Raw genomic sequence first — 12,534 nt, forward strand, 5'->3', positions numbered from 1 at the left:
TGTCCACTTAGTTTTCTTGGTGAACTCACTTTTGCAAAAAAAATCTCTCAAATTTTAATTTTAAGATAATTGATGTGGAACTACACTGAGATCCTTTCTGTCCCCATCAGTATGACTTTTTCTCAAAAACTATCACTCAAGCTCCAGGTAGAAAATTAACTATCCTATAGATGCCATCAACAGCATACTTGCCTATCCACTCTCTGAATAGAGGTCTACCTGCCTATAATTTGTAAGTAGTTGGTTTTGTCAGATTCCAAGATGTTTAACCTGTTTTATTTATATGTAGGCATCACTGGTAAGGTCAGCATTTGTTGCCCTTTGCTAATTTCCCTTGAGAATGTGTTGGCAACCCAGAATAAGAGTTGGCCATTTAGGAAGCAATCAGTATAACCCACTATAAATTTGGAGGTTCTGGGCAAGCACACACTAACCAACTGGACTTCTGCTTCCCAGTACACCACTGTTCTGGGCCTTTTGCTATTACGCTGAAGATAGCATGAGATTGCAATCTGCATTGCACTTCCCTGTGTTTCTGCTGCCCTGTTACACTATGCAAAACAAAATGCCAGATCACCTGGGCATTCGATTGTGGAAAGAATTAGCAAACTGGGTCTATAAAATTGAGATACTTTCTGTCCTAAATTTTTTTTTAAACTTCTTAGCAGGAATACATTTTTTAGGATTTTAATAAATAAATGCAACAATGCTTGTAAAATAAACTTCAGTAGTGGATTATACCACCATTTGCATTAAAATATTTCATAAGTTACAGTATTTTCCCAACATTTACCTTCTGTCAGAGGACCATGAGCGCTGGTCTATGAAACCTTAATCAGTATCTCTCAAAACAGTAAGGTCAACCAGGAGCCTGTTGGTCACACCTGTTTCATGCTTTTCCTGTTTGTGAATAATTGTCCATTTGATGAGAAGTGGCCATAGGAATTCATTTTAATTCCAATAAATTTGGAGGCAGCACTGTATCAGTGAGGTTATAATTTAATATAAAGTAAGAGCTATTCTTTTGTGTGTTGGGGCTATAAACCTCTTCTTGTCCTTGCTACATGATTTCTGTCTCAGACCAACAGTTGCCACTGAGGCCAGAGGTGACAGATGACTGGACTTCATAGAGACTGAGGTAAGGGACATTTGTAAGGGTGGCAGACCAGCATGCATGATTGGGAAATAGACGGGTGGAATATCAGCTCCAAAATCAGGCTATTGTAATATTCCTGTTCTTTGCCAAATTATACTAATGTTTTTAAGAACTGCAAAGAAGGCTGAGGACAGACCAGGGCCAGGTGTTGATTGCAGCTACATACGACCCGCTGGAAGAACTCAGCCGTCAAGCAGCATCTGTGGGAGGAAAGGAATTGTCGATGTTTCAGGTCGAAACCCTGCATCAGCACTTGATTGCAGCTTCTGTGGCTGGAGTGACCTCGAGTTCTAGGTTGTCCTATAGGAGGAAACATCCTCTCCATATCCATCCTGCCAAGACCCCTCAGTATCTTGTATGTTTCAATTAAGCAACTTCTCCCTCTTCTAGTGGAAACAAGACTAGCCTGTGGAACCTTTCATTAGATAACCCACCCATACTTATCTTTCTTACCACAGAGCTTCATTTATAAGACTAAGCACAAAATTTCCACATCAGCGTTGTTCTCCACAGTAAGAACATTACATTGTGCTGATCAACTCGGATTCTTCCCTTCAAAGCAACTTGTAGGTGAAAAGTGATGGTAAGCATTAATTAAATCAACAATTCACGGACATCCCTGGGCTCATTTGAACACAGATGCTGAAGGAGGTATATGCATCAGCAGGCATATTTGTATTGTAATGACAGGTGTTACAAGGGAACTGTGGACAGGGTTGATTACACTTACAGATGGAAGTGGGTTCCTTCGAATGATTGCTAGGAATGGGTTGTGCTCAAAGCCTGAGTTAGAGAGAATTTCACGTGAAGTTACATTACAGCTATCCAACAAACGAAAATCCAGGTGTTACCTGATATTACCGTCACTGAATCCCCCACTATCAATATCCCGGGGCTTACCATCGACCAGAAACTGAACTGAAGTAGCCATATATACTGTGTGGCTACAAGAGCAGGTCGGAGGCTAGGAATCTCACAGTGAGTAACTCATCAACAAATAATTTTGCAGTTCCAAGTAATGACGTGCCCTCCGCCAGCTGTGTCCCTCCCTTGCTCTTCGACCGGGGGGGGGAGGAGCCACCGGCTTTCCAGCGTAGGGTGGCAGGAGCAGCACGCTACTCCCCGGGGGAGGAAGCATGGAGCGGAGCGGCTCGGTGTCGCTACCAAGCCAGGAGTGGTTCCAGGAAACCTTCAAGCAATACGGGTACGAGGGGCAGATCGGAGCGGTGAGAGCCCGGGAGTTCGGCAGATTGGCAGGTAACTGGGCGGGGTTTCAGGCCGTTGGATGGTGGGTTGGGCGGTCGGACTGGAGTCCTGGATCGGTCGGAGTAAAGCTGGATTGCCCGAGAGGGCCTGGACTGGTGCCCCGCCGCTGTTGAGACCAGAACTTCAAACTGCTGCTGGTGTATTCCGCATTGCTTTTGCATATAAAAGAGACTTGAATTTGCATGATGTTAAATGCATTTAAAAAATCATGGTCGTTTTAATTTAAGAAATGCGACAGCAGATTTTAGCGTAGGACAGTAGTAGTAATTATTGGACAGTTTCAGGTACATTAGGTTAGGAATACAAATCAAGGTCGGGACACATAAACTTCTAACATGGGGTGGTTCAAATTATTTAATCACTTAGTGGACTGACTGAAATATTAGCTTGTCACTGTTGCTCGTGAAACTCCTCAGAAAATATTTCTTCAGTTATGAAGAGGGGAACCTCTCGTGTAACTGTTTCACTGCTGGAAGTTTGTGATTCAAAGCTGTCTCAGACTCTGGCTAAATGCACAGTGCTTATGTTGAATTGTTGTCAGTTAAAGATTGTATCACGTGCCTCTTCTGGCACTCCTCCCAATTTACCCTATCAACATATCCGTCTGTTCTCTTGTGTGGTTGGTTTAATTGTTGATCACCGCAACCATTTTAGATGGTTGTGAGTTTCACGTTCTTGCTGTCTCTCTAAAATAACCCTCCTGAATTTCGTTGGATTCATTGTAACTATTTTATATTTATGATGTCTAATTTTGAGCTAAAAATTGAAACATTTTTCTCGACACTCAAATCTCTACAGAATTTTAGAGAATCTTTTCAGAACACAGGATGTAAAAGCATAAGAATTAGAAGCAGGCCATTTATTTCTTTGAGCTTCTCTGATATTCATCGCGATCAAAACTGATCTTTGACCTTTGCTCCATTTTCCTGCACTATCCCCATATCCTGAGACTTAATATCCATAAAACTTTTCACTTGTTTTGGATGAGTTCAATGGCTGAGCGTTCACAGCCTTATAGAACAGCACAGGAACAGGCCCTTCAGCCCATGATATTTGTGCCGACCATGATACCTATCCAAACTAATCTGTCTGCATGTGCTTTCAATGCCTCTTATTGTATCTGCATGTCCTGTCTAAATGCCTCTTGTATCTGGCAGTGCACTCCAGGCACTTACTACTATTAATTTTTAAAAAATGCCAGGTAAACTCCTTTAAACTTTCCCCCTCTCATCTTAAAGATATGCTTCTCAAGTTTGTCCAACCTCTTCTTATAGCTAATACGCTTCAATCCTGGTGAATGACTTCTGCACTCTTTCCAAAGCCTCCACACCCATGCTAGAAAGAAAGATTCACCATTTGCTGTATAAAGAAATTTCTTCCCATCAGCTGTAAATGGCTTACTCCTTTGAGTATGACTCCTGGTTCAAGATTTCTTAGTGAAGCCAAAGCTCTGTCCAGTAAGAATTTTTGTAAGTTTCAAGGCAATCACCTCTCATTCCTCTAAACTGTGCAGAATACAGGACTAATCTACTTGATCTCTCCTTCTGCTGCAAACCTATCAACACAGGAACCATTCTGGTGAATCTTTTGTTGCATTCCCACTGTGGCAACTATATCCTTTCTTTCAGGTAAGGGCACAAAACAAGGTCCTATACAATTGTATCAAGGCATCATTACTTGGGTATTTAATACCTTTTGTAATAAAGGCCAATTTGCCTTCATAACGTGCAGTCACAACAAGTAATTATTTTCCAGTAGATTGTGTATATGCATGCCTAAGTTCCTTTAAGCATCAATGTTTCCCAATCTGTCACTGTTTTTCTGAAGGACTCTTTTTATGTCTAGTGATCTGGCTTGAAACCTGAACTCTAGTGTCAGTTGTGTGTAGTTTGCATGTGACTGCGTAGGTTTCCTCCAGCTGCTCTGGTTTCCGCGCATCCCAAAGGTGTGCGGGTTGGTAGGTTAACTGGCTACTTCTAAATTGCCCCTTCTGTACGGGTAAGTGATACAATGTAGGGGGAGTTGATGGGAACATTGGGAGAATTGGTTACAGGAAAAGTTATTGGGGAATGAGACTGCTCTGCCAGCCGGCATAGACCCAATGGACCTCTTTCAATGTTGCATGGAATTATGGAAATTGAAAGAATTAAAATAATCTCACAGGTTATTTCAACCATACAAAATTAATATTGATTTTTTTTATTAGTAGCTAAAAATTCCAGTGTTTTGAAAAAAATCTGAGTGAAAGAATATTCAAAGGCATTTAAATGGATTCATTTGGGTACATTTGGCTTTATTTGTAGATTCCTGTGATTTTGGACATTTTGCAATTTTTTTTATTCCTTCACTTGGGTTTTGTTTTGCTGCTGATTTACTTTGGACCAGTCAAGGAACTGTGATGGGGAAGCATTGGCATAATGCATAGTGGTAAGGTTAATTTGTATATGGAGTACATGCCGTTCACAGTTTAATGCATTAACATTAGTCAATTTGCTGTGGCTTTGTACTTGGCAAGTCAAGTATCATTTTCAGATTATTTGGCCAGGAAAGCTGTTGTTTCTCCAATCAAGAAGTAATTTTCTGAATTGCTATGACCAGATTCACAATTTAGAAGCTAATGAAAATACATAAATATGGAAATCTACAGAGCCTTTTAGAGTCTGTTGTGGCAGTGTGGCAACTTACCGGTATTGAACTGGCTCCCGAGATCGCGAGTGTCGTCGGCGGCCCCGACCCAAGATGGCACGGGGCCCTCCTCCTTCTCCATCGTTGGGCTAGGAAAGCGCGCGGGAACTGTAACACGGGAAGAGTTTCGATATTAAAAGGCGCACCGTGCCCCTGTCGAGCAATCGACTTCTGACTCCAAGCAACAGGCTCCTTGTCTTTATTCTATAGTAGTGTAGCTAGCTGCTACATTGGTGACCCCAACAGGCCCAAACATTTTTGGACCCACGATGTCTGCGCAACAAGAGGTACAGGCAGTAGCCCTTCAACTGCCCATCTTTTGGACCCTCTGGCCATGTGTTGGGTTCGACCAGGCCAAGGCCCAGTTCCAGATTCGCCAGATCACCAGGGACAACACCAAGTACTACTACGTGGTGAGCGCCCTCGACCAAGACACCGCAGCCCAGGTCGAGGACTTCATCCAGGCGCCCCTGGAGGAGGAGAAGTATGATAAGTTCAAGACCCTCCTTCTTCAGACTTTCAGCCTTTCCCGACGCGAACGGGCCTCCCGCCTCCTCCACCTCAATGGGTTGGGTGACAGACCTCCCCTCTGCTCTCATGAACGAGATGTTGGCCCTGGCAGACGGCCACAAACCCTGCCTGATGTTCAAGCAGGCCTTTCTAGAGCAGTTACCCAATGACATCCACCTGCTCCTGGCGGATGCCGACTTCAGCAACCCCCAGTAGGCCACCCAGGCTGATATCCTTTGGCGGGCAAAGAAGGAGAGTGGGGCATCTGTCGAGCACGTTGCCATGCCACGTAACCAGCGGCCCAGCAGGCCAGACCCAGCAATCGACCGCACCCCACCCGCCACCAGGTCTGAGACACCGACCGACCAATGGTGTTTCTACCACCAGCAGTGGGGCGCAGACACCCGCAGGTGCCGGCCACCATGCCGGTTTCCGGGAAACGCCAGGGCCTGCCGCCGCTGATGGCTATGGCGGCTGGCCACCCGGATAACCTCTTGCATGTGTGGGACAGGAGTTCCGGCTGTCGTTTCCTGGTAGATAACGCGGCCGAGGTCAGAGTCTCATGCCTCCCAACAGCCACGAGACTTGCAACTGCACACAGGGACCCGCCCTCAGAGCCGCCAGTGGCAGTGCCATCCGGACCTTTGGCACCCGTTCGGTGCAGCTCCAGTTCGGCACCAGCAACTTTACCTGGAAATTCACCCTGGCCGTCGTTGCGCAACCATTCCTCGGGGCAGATTTCCTTCGTGCCAACAGTCTGCTGGTTGACCTGTGGGGTAAGCGTTTGGTACATGCCAGGACCTTCCAAACGTTCTCGTTGGGTGAGGCCAAGCTACCGGCCCCACACTCGACTCCGTCACCATGTCGACCAACGAGTTCGCCAGGGTCCTGGCAGAGTTCCCGTCTGTACTAACGCCCCAGTTCTCCACCACCTTGCCCAAGCAAGGCATCCAGCATCACATCCCCACCCAGGGCCCACCCCTCCACGCCTGTGCCCGACGGCTACCCCGGGACAAGCTCCGCCTTGCGAAGGAGGAATTCAAGAAGATGGAGGAGTTGGGGATCATCCGCAGGTCGGACAGCCCATGGGCCTCTCCGCTACACGTGGTCCCCAAGGCAGCCGGAGGCTGGCAACCCTGTGGCGATTACTGACTCCTGAACGCCATAACTACCCCGGACCGGTACCCTGTGCCGCATATTTGGGACCGCTGCCAACCTGCATGGGCGGTCCATTTTTTCCAAGGTCGACCTCGTCCGCGGGCTATCACCAGATCCCAGTGCATCCGGACGACATTCCAAAGACGGCACTAATCACACCTTTCGGCCTCTTTGAATTCGTCCGGATGCCCTTTGGCCTCGAACGCTGCTCAGTCCTTCCAACGACTGATGGATGTGGTTGGGCGTGACCTTGACTTCGTCTTCATATACCTCGACGACAACTTGATTGCCAGCAGCAGCCACCAGGAACATCTTACGCACCTCCGCCAACTCTGTTCTCACCTGAGGGATTTCAGCCTGACCATCAACCCAGCCAAATGCCAGTTCAGGCTCGAGACAATCGATTTCCTGGGCCATCGGATCGACAAACATGGCGCCTCGCCCCTGCCGGCAAAGGTCGACGCCATCCGCCACTTCCCCAGACCCACCTCCATCAAGGGCCTGCAGGAGTTTCTCGGTATGGTAAACTTTTATCACTGGTTCCTACCATCCGCGGCCTGCATCATGCACCCGTTGTTTGCTCTCCTGTCGGGCGGAAGCAAGGACCTTGTTTGGTCAGAGGAGGCTGACACAGCATTCGTCAAAACCAAGCAGGCCCTGGTGGACGCGGTCATGTTGGTGCATCCTCGTACAGACGTCCCAACTGCCCTCACGGTCGACGCCTCCAGCACAGCGGTCGGAGGCATTCTAGAGCAGCTCATCGAAGGGTGTTGGCAACCGCTGGCGTTCTTCAGCAGACACCTTCGACCACCAGAGCTCAAATATAGCGCCTTCGACCGCGAGCTGTTGGCGTTGTACCTGGCCATCAGACACTTCCGATACTTCTTAGAGGGCAGGCCATTTACAGCTTTCACTGACCACAAGTCGTTGACCTTCACTTTCAACAAGGTCTCAGATCCCTGGTCAGCACGGCAACAGCATCACTTGTCGTACATCTCAGAGCACACCACTGACGTCCGCCATCTGTCCGGGAAAAGGAATGTGGTTGTGGATGCACTTTCACGGCTCACCATTCAAGTTTTGTCCGGGGGGTGGATTTCGGCGCCATGGCGGAGGCACAACAAATGGACATGGAGATGCCCAGCTATCGCACTGCAGTCTCGGGCCTGCAATTGCAAGACCTACTGGTAGGCCCCGGTAAGCGCACCCTGCTCTGCGATATCTCCACCGGTACACCCCGCCCCATCGTTCCAGCTGCCTGGCGTCGACGGGTGTTTGATTCCATCTATGGCCTGGCACACCCATCCATCTGGACTACTGTCCAGATGGTGTCCAACAAGTTCGTCTGGCATGGCCTGCGTAAACAGGTTTCCAAATGGGCCTAGTCCTGCACACACTGCCAAACCTCGAAAGTACAGCAGCATGTCAAGGCCCCCCTGCAGGACTTTCAACCTACACGCCGGAGGTTCGACCATATCCATGTCGACCTTGTCAGTCCCCTCCCAGTCTCCTGAGGAGCGCGGTACCTCCTCACGATTGTCGACCGCTTTACCTGCTGGCCCAAAGCCGTTCCCCTTGCAGACACCTCCACCCAATCCTGTGCACGGGCCCTTTTGTCAACTTGGATGGCCCGTTTCGGTGTCCCGGCCCGTATCACCTCAGACAGGGGAGCTCAATTCACTTCTGGCCTGTGGTCTGCCGTTGGTGACGTGGGGTTCCCAGATCCACCTCACCACTGCCTATCATCCGCAATCCAATGGGCTGGTGGAGAGGTTCCATCGACACCTGAAGTTGGCACTCATGGCCCACCTTAAGGGGCCAAACTGGGTGGACGAGCTCCCCTGGGTCCTGCTGGGGATACCTACCGCGCCAAAAGAGGACTTGCATGCCTTGTCCGCGGAGATGGTCTACGGAATGCCCTTGGTCATCCTGGGCGAGTTCCTACTAGCCCCTTGGGGGCCAGAGGAAGAACCTGCTGCGACGCTCGACTGGCTGCGCGAGCGCTTGGCAACCTGGCCCTGATACCCACCTCGCGACACGGACAGGCCCCGACCCGTATGCTGACGCCCCTCCGAGACTGTACGTTTGCCTTTGTCAGGAGGGGCGCGCACCGAACACTGCTGCAGCGGCCATACGAAGGGCCGTTCCGGGTTGTCCAGAACAATGGGTCTACATTTGTGCTGGACATTGGGGGGCATGAGGAGGTTTTTACAATTGACCGGCTGAAGCCGGCTCATTTAGACCTGGACCAACCAGTAGTGGTCCAGTGAGTGCAACGCAGGGGCAGGTCACTCAAGTCATAGTTTATTTAATTCTGGCTTTCGCAATGGTATCGCCGGTTCTGGGGGGGGGGGGGGGGGGTGATGTTATGTGGCGACTTACCAGTATCGAACCGGCTCCCAAGATCGCAAGCGTTGCCGGAGGCCCCGACCCAAAATGACGTGGGGCTCTGCTTCTTCTCCATCGTTGGGCTAGGAAAGCCCGCACGTGGGAAGGTCAGGTGACCCGCACGTGACGTCAGTGTGGGAAGAGTTTTGGTATTAAAGGCGCACCGCGCCCCTGTCGAACAATCCACTTCTGACTCCAAGCAACAGACTCCGTGTCTTTATTCTATAGTAGTGTAGAACAGTGCTACAACAGTGCTCGCCCTTTGAATAAGTGGTTGTGCTTTGTCTCTTTTCAGCTATTTTAGCTTGTAACTCGTATCCTCTTAACTCTTTTTAAAAATTATTTATGGATCTGATTTCCATCACCTTTTATGCAGTCTATTTCCAGATCCAGAAAATTCTCCATGAAAATATTTCACCTCATCTCCTCCCTGAATCTTATGCTATTGGTACTGTCCACTGTCTACAACTGCCCTGAGTTGCTCCCCTGCCAACTGACCCGCACCCCCCCCCATGTGCTTCTTAATATTTCCTACAGCCTTTTCCAGTTCTCCTCTGCCACCCACTATCTTCCCCATGGTTCTCCCTTTTTCTACTCCACTTGTGATCTTTTTGTCTCAACATGCCTGCTGCCACAGACCTTTCTGCTCAACCTTCAACCAACTTTTTAGACAAAAAAATTGTGTTCTCTCATTAAATTTGGCAGATCTCTTAGGTTATGCACTTCTTCCTCTATAACTATGGCCATCCACAAATATCAGGGCTATTTTGTCTGCTTCAGTGTTAGGCGGCACGGTAGCCTAGCGGTTAGCGCAAAGCTATTACAGCGCCAGCGATCGGGGTTCGATTCCCATCGCTGTCTGTAAGGAGTTTGTGCGTTCTCCCGTGTCTGCGTGGGTTTCCTCCGGGTGCTCCGGTTTCCTCCCACATTCTAAAGACGTACGGGTAGGTTAATTTGGGGGTTTAAAAAAATAGGCGGCACGGACTCATTGGGCCGGAAGGGCCTGTTACCACGCTGTAAATAAAATTTTAAAAATTAAAAAAAAAATTTGAAAAAACTCTGCAACTAGGTTCTAGCTCCCTTGACCTCTCTGTAATCTACCCATTTCCATTTTCTGGCTATTTGTGAGCTGGCATTGTTAACGATTGTGTTTCCTCTGATACGGTCTCTCACTCTTTCATATCTACCATCATCACCTTGCCTCAGAAAACCAATCCTTGATGCTTCTATCCCAGTAAATTGCCTGTAGGAGCTTCCATGCTGCACCAGAGATATGGTGCAGCATGGAAGCTCCTACAGGCAATTTGCTGGGATAGAAGCAAAAAATAGAAGATCTATTTTTGTCTCCTTTTTCATTTCTTATCAATGGACAACATAATTTGAAAATGCAGCAATTTCACCTGTGAATTCATGATGCCCAGGCCCACTGGATCATCACCTCTCCTGAGCCTTCTGCAACCTCCAGATGTTTAGTCTGTTTGTTAATCCAATGCTGGACACTGGATAGATTTTTAACTAATTATTGGAAAGAACAAAGCTTCTGTCTTTGTTCTTTATCACAAACTGTGTTCCCAGAGCATCAATTCCCACCATCTACCTGGCAGCTAGTCTGAAACTGAATCAGATTGTTTGCAACCTCTGTCATATTCAATGTTGAGTTAGATTTCAGACCTCTTAAATGTGGTGTCCCCAAGACTACCTTCATTTCCTCCTCTGTAACCTCTTTGCTTCTGCTTGCATGATTTTGCTACCTTCGAGACTTGACTGTTCCAGTGCGCTTCTGGTAGCTGCTTGGTTTTCCTTGCATGAACCAGAGCTCAGTCAAAACTCTCTTGCAAAGTCCTGTTCACTCATCAGCCCAGTGTTTGCTGGCCTGCATTAGTTCTTGGTTAAGCAACACCTTGATTTTTACACATCACCTTTGTTTTCAGATTTCCTGAAATCCTGCTGCTCCCCATGTTGGTAATTTCTTCTAGCCTTATTACTCTCTCTGCTGCTTTAATTTCGGACATAGTTGTCCCATGAATTTGATTGATCTACCATTGTTAGCTTTACATTCAGATGCCAATTCCTAATTTCTGGAATTATCTCTTAATCCCTCTTTCGTCCTTTTAGATAAAAACATATCTCTTGGGCTCTGCATTTTGGTCATATGCCCTAATGTCTCCTTAAGCTACTGAGTAATTACTTTTGATTGATGAATTGTGTGTTTTGATACGTTAAGGATGTTATAAATTGAAGTTCATGTTCTTTGTTTTATTTTGGATTCCTTGCACTGAAAACAAATGAACTTCAATTTTTGTAGGTGTTATTTACCTGGACCATGGAGGTACAACGCTGTATCCACACAGTCAGATTCATTACTTTTACCAAGATCTTGCAGAAAATATCTATGGTAGGATCTTCATTGTTGGTCGTCGAGTTTAAAATGTTCTTTTTGATTGGAAAATAATTTATATTTCTAGGATTCATGACTAAAACATTTTTAATTTGTGATCCTTTCAATTAACAATTAACATTTCAATTAACTGCTTTTTGAAAAAGACCAAGTAGGAATTGAGCCCTGGACCTGTTCTTCTGTTCTGTAAGTATATTGATGGTTTTTGAAGCGTGCCCATTTATCTGCCATTTTCCCAGTCCCATAAAATCTCTAGTTAACAAAAATCTATCAAACGGCAGAATCAAAATTTTAAAACTGACCAATGATTTGCTGTTTGTGGAAGAGACTTTCAAATTCCTCGCATCGTGACTACAATTGTATCTTTACTTCACCCTGGATCTAATTTTTAAACTGTGTCTCTAGTCCTGTGTTCTCAGCCCAAGGAAAAACTACCATTTCCTCCTAACATCTTAAAACATTGAATCGCTTAACCTTCTGGATTCCTGAGAAAACTATTGTTGTTTTGTAATTTCTCCAAATTTAATCCATTAAATCCAGTTATCATTTTGGCAAATCCAAGCAGTCCTTCTTCTAAGGCCTATATACTTATCCTAAGTCAAAGTGCCCAGGACAGCTTTCAGCACTCCAAGTATGACTATACCATTGCAGGTCATCCTTTAGAATTTTTGATTTTCTTTGCCCATCAGGACACTTGAATGTTCTATGTACAAAGAAACCCAAGTTCCTCTGGTCCTCCTCTGATTCTAACTTTTGATTATTTAGGAAGTAATAATAAATTTTAATCTCTTTGGTCCATTGAAATGTATTTGTCAGAGTTTTGTAATCCATTCACTTCTCTTAAAGATTTTAATGTTTCTATCAACACTGAACATACCAAATAACATAATGGGAACAGGAGTAGGTCATTTAGCCTTTTGAGCACTCTGCCATTCATTAAGATCGTGGCTGATTGTCTACCTCAATACCTTTT

General features: G+C 46.6%; 2 protein-coding genes across 3 annotated transcripts in view; one reads left to right on the forward strand and one right to left on the reverse strand.

The window, feature by feature from the left end:
* The window catches only part of zgc:110045 (uncharacterized protein LOC664755 homolog), a 160,656-nt gene extending 158,578 nt beyond the window's left edge, over window positions 1-2,078 (reverse strand). Inside the window, exon 1 of the mRNA XM_052015478.1 lies at window positions 2,008-2,078. The gene's annotated coding sequence lies outside the window, so the exon portion shown is untranslated. The remainder of the gene's footprint in view (window positions 1-2,007) is intronic.
* A 100-nt stretch (window positions 2,079-2,178) lies between these two features.
* mocos (molybdenum cofactor sulfurase) overlaps window positions 2,179-12,534 on the forward strand; it is a 101,538-nt gene continuing 91,182 nt past the window's right edge. Inside the window, exons 1-2 of one of the 2 annotated variants that reach the window (XM_052015471.1) lie at window positions 2,179-2,413; window positions 11,469-11,558. In XM_052015471.1, the coding sequence (XP_051871431.1) occupies window positions 2,293-2,413; window positions 11,469-11,558 (211 nt within the window). In that variant the 5' untranslated portion in view covers window positions 2,179-2,292. The remainder of the gene's footprint in view (window positions 2,414-11,468; window positions 11,559-12,534) is intronic. The other variant, XM_052015472.1, reaches the window with a different exon arrangement.

This window comes from Pristis pectinata, chromosome 5, assembly GCF_009764475.1.
Source record: "Pristis pectinata isolate sPriPec2 chromosome 5, sPriPec2.1.pri, whole genome shotgun sequence".
Lineage (NCBI taxonomy): Eukaryota > Metazoa > Chordata > Chondrichthyes > Rhinopristiformes > Pristidae > Pristis > Pristis pectinata.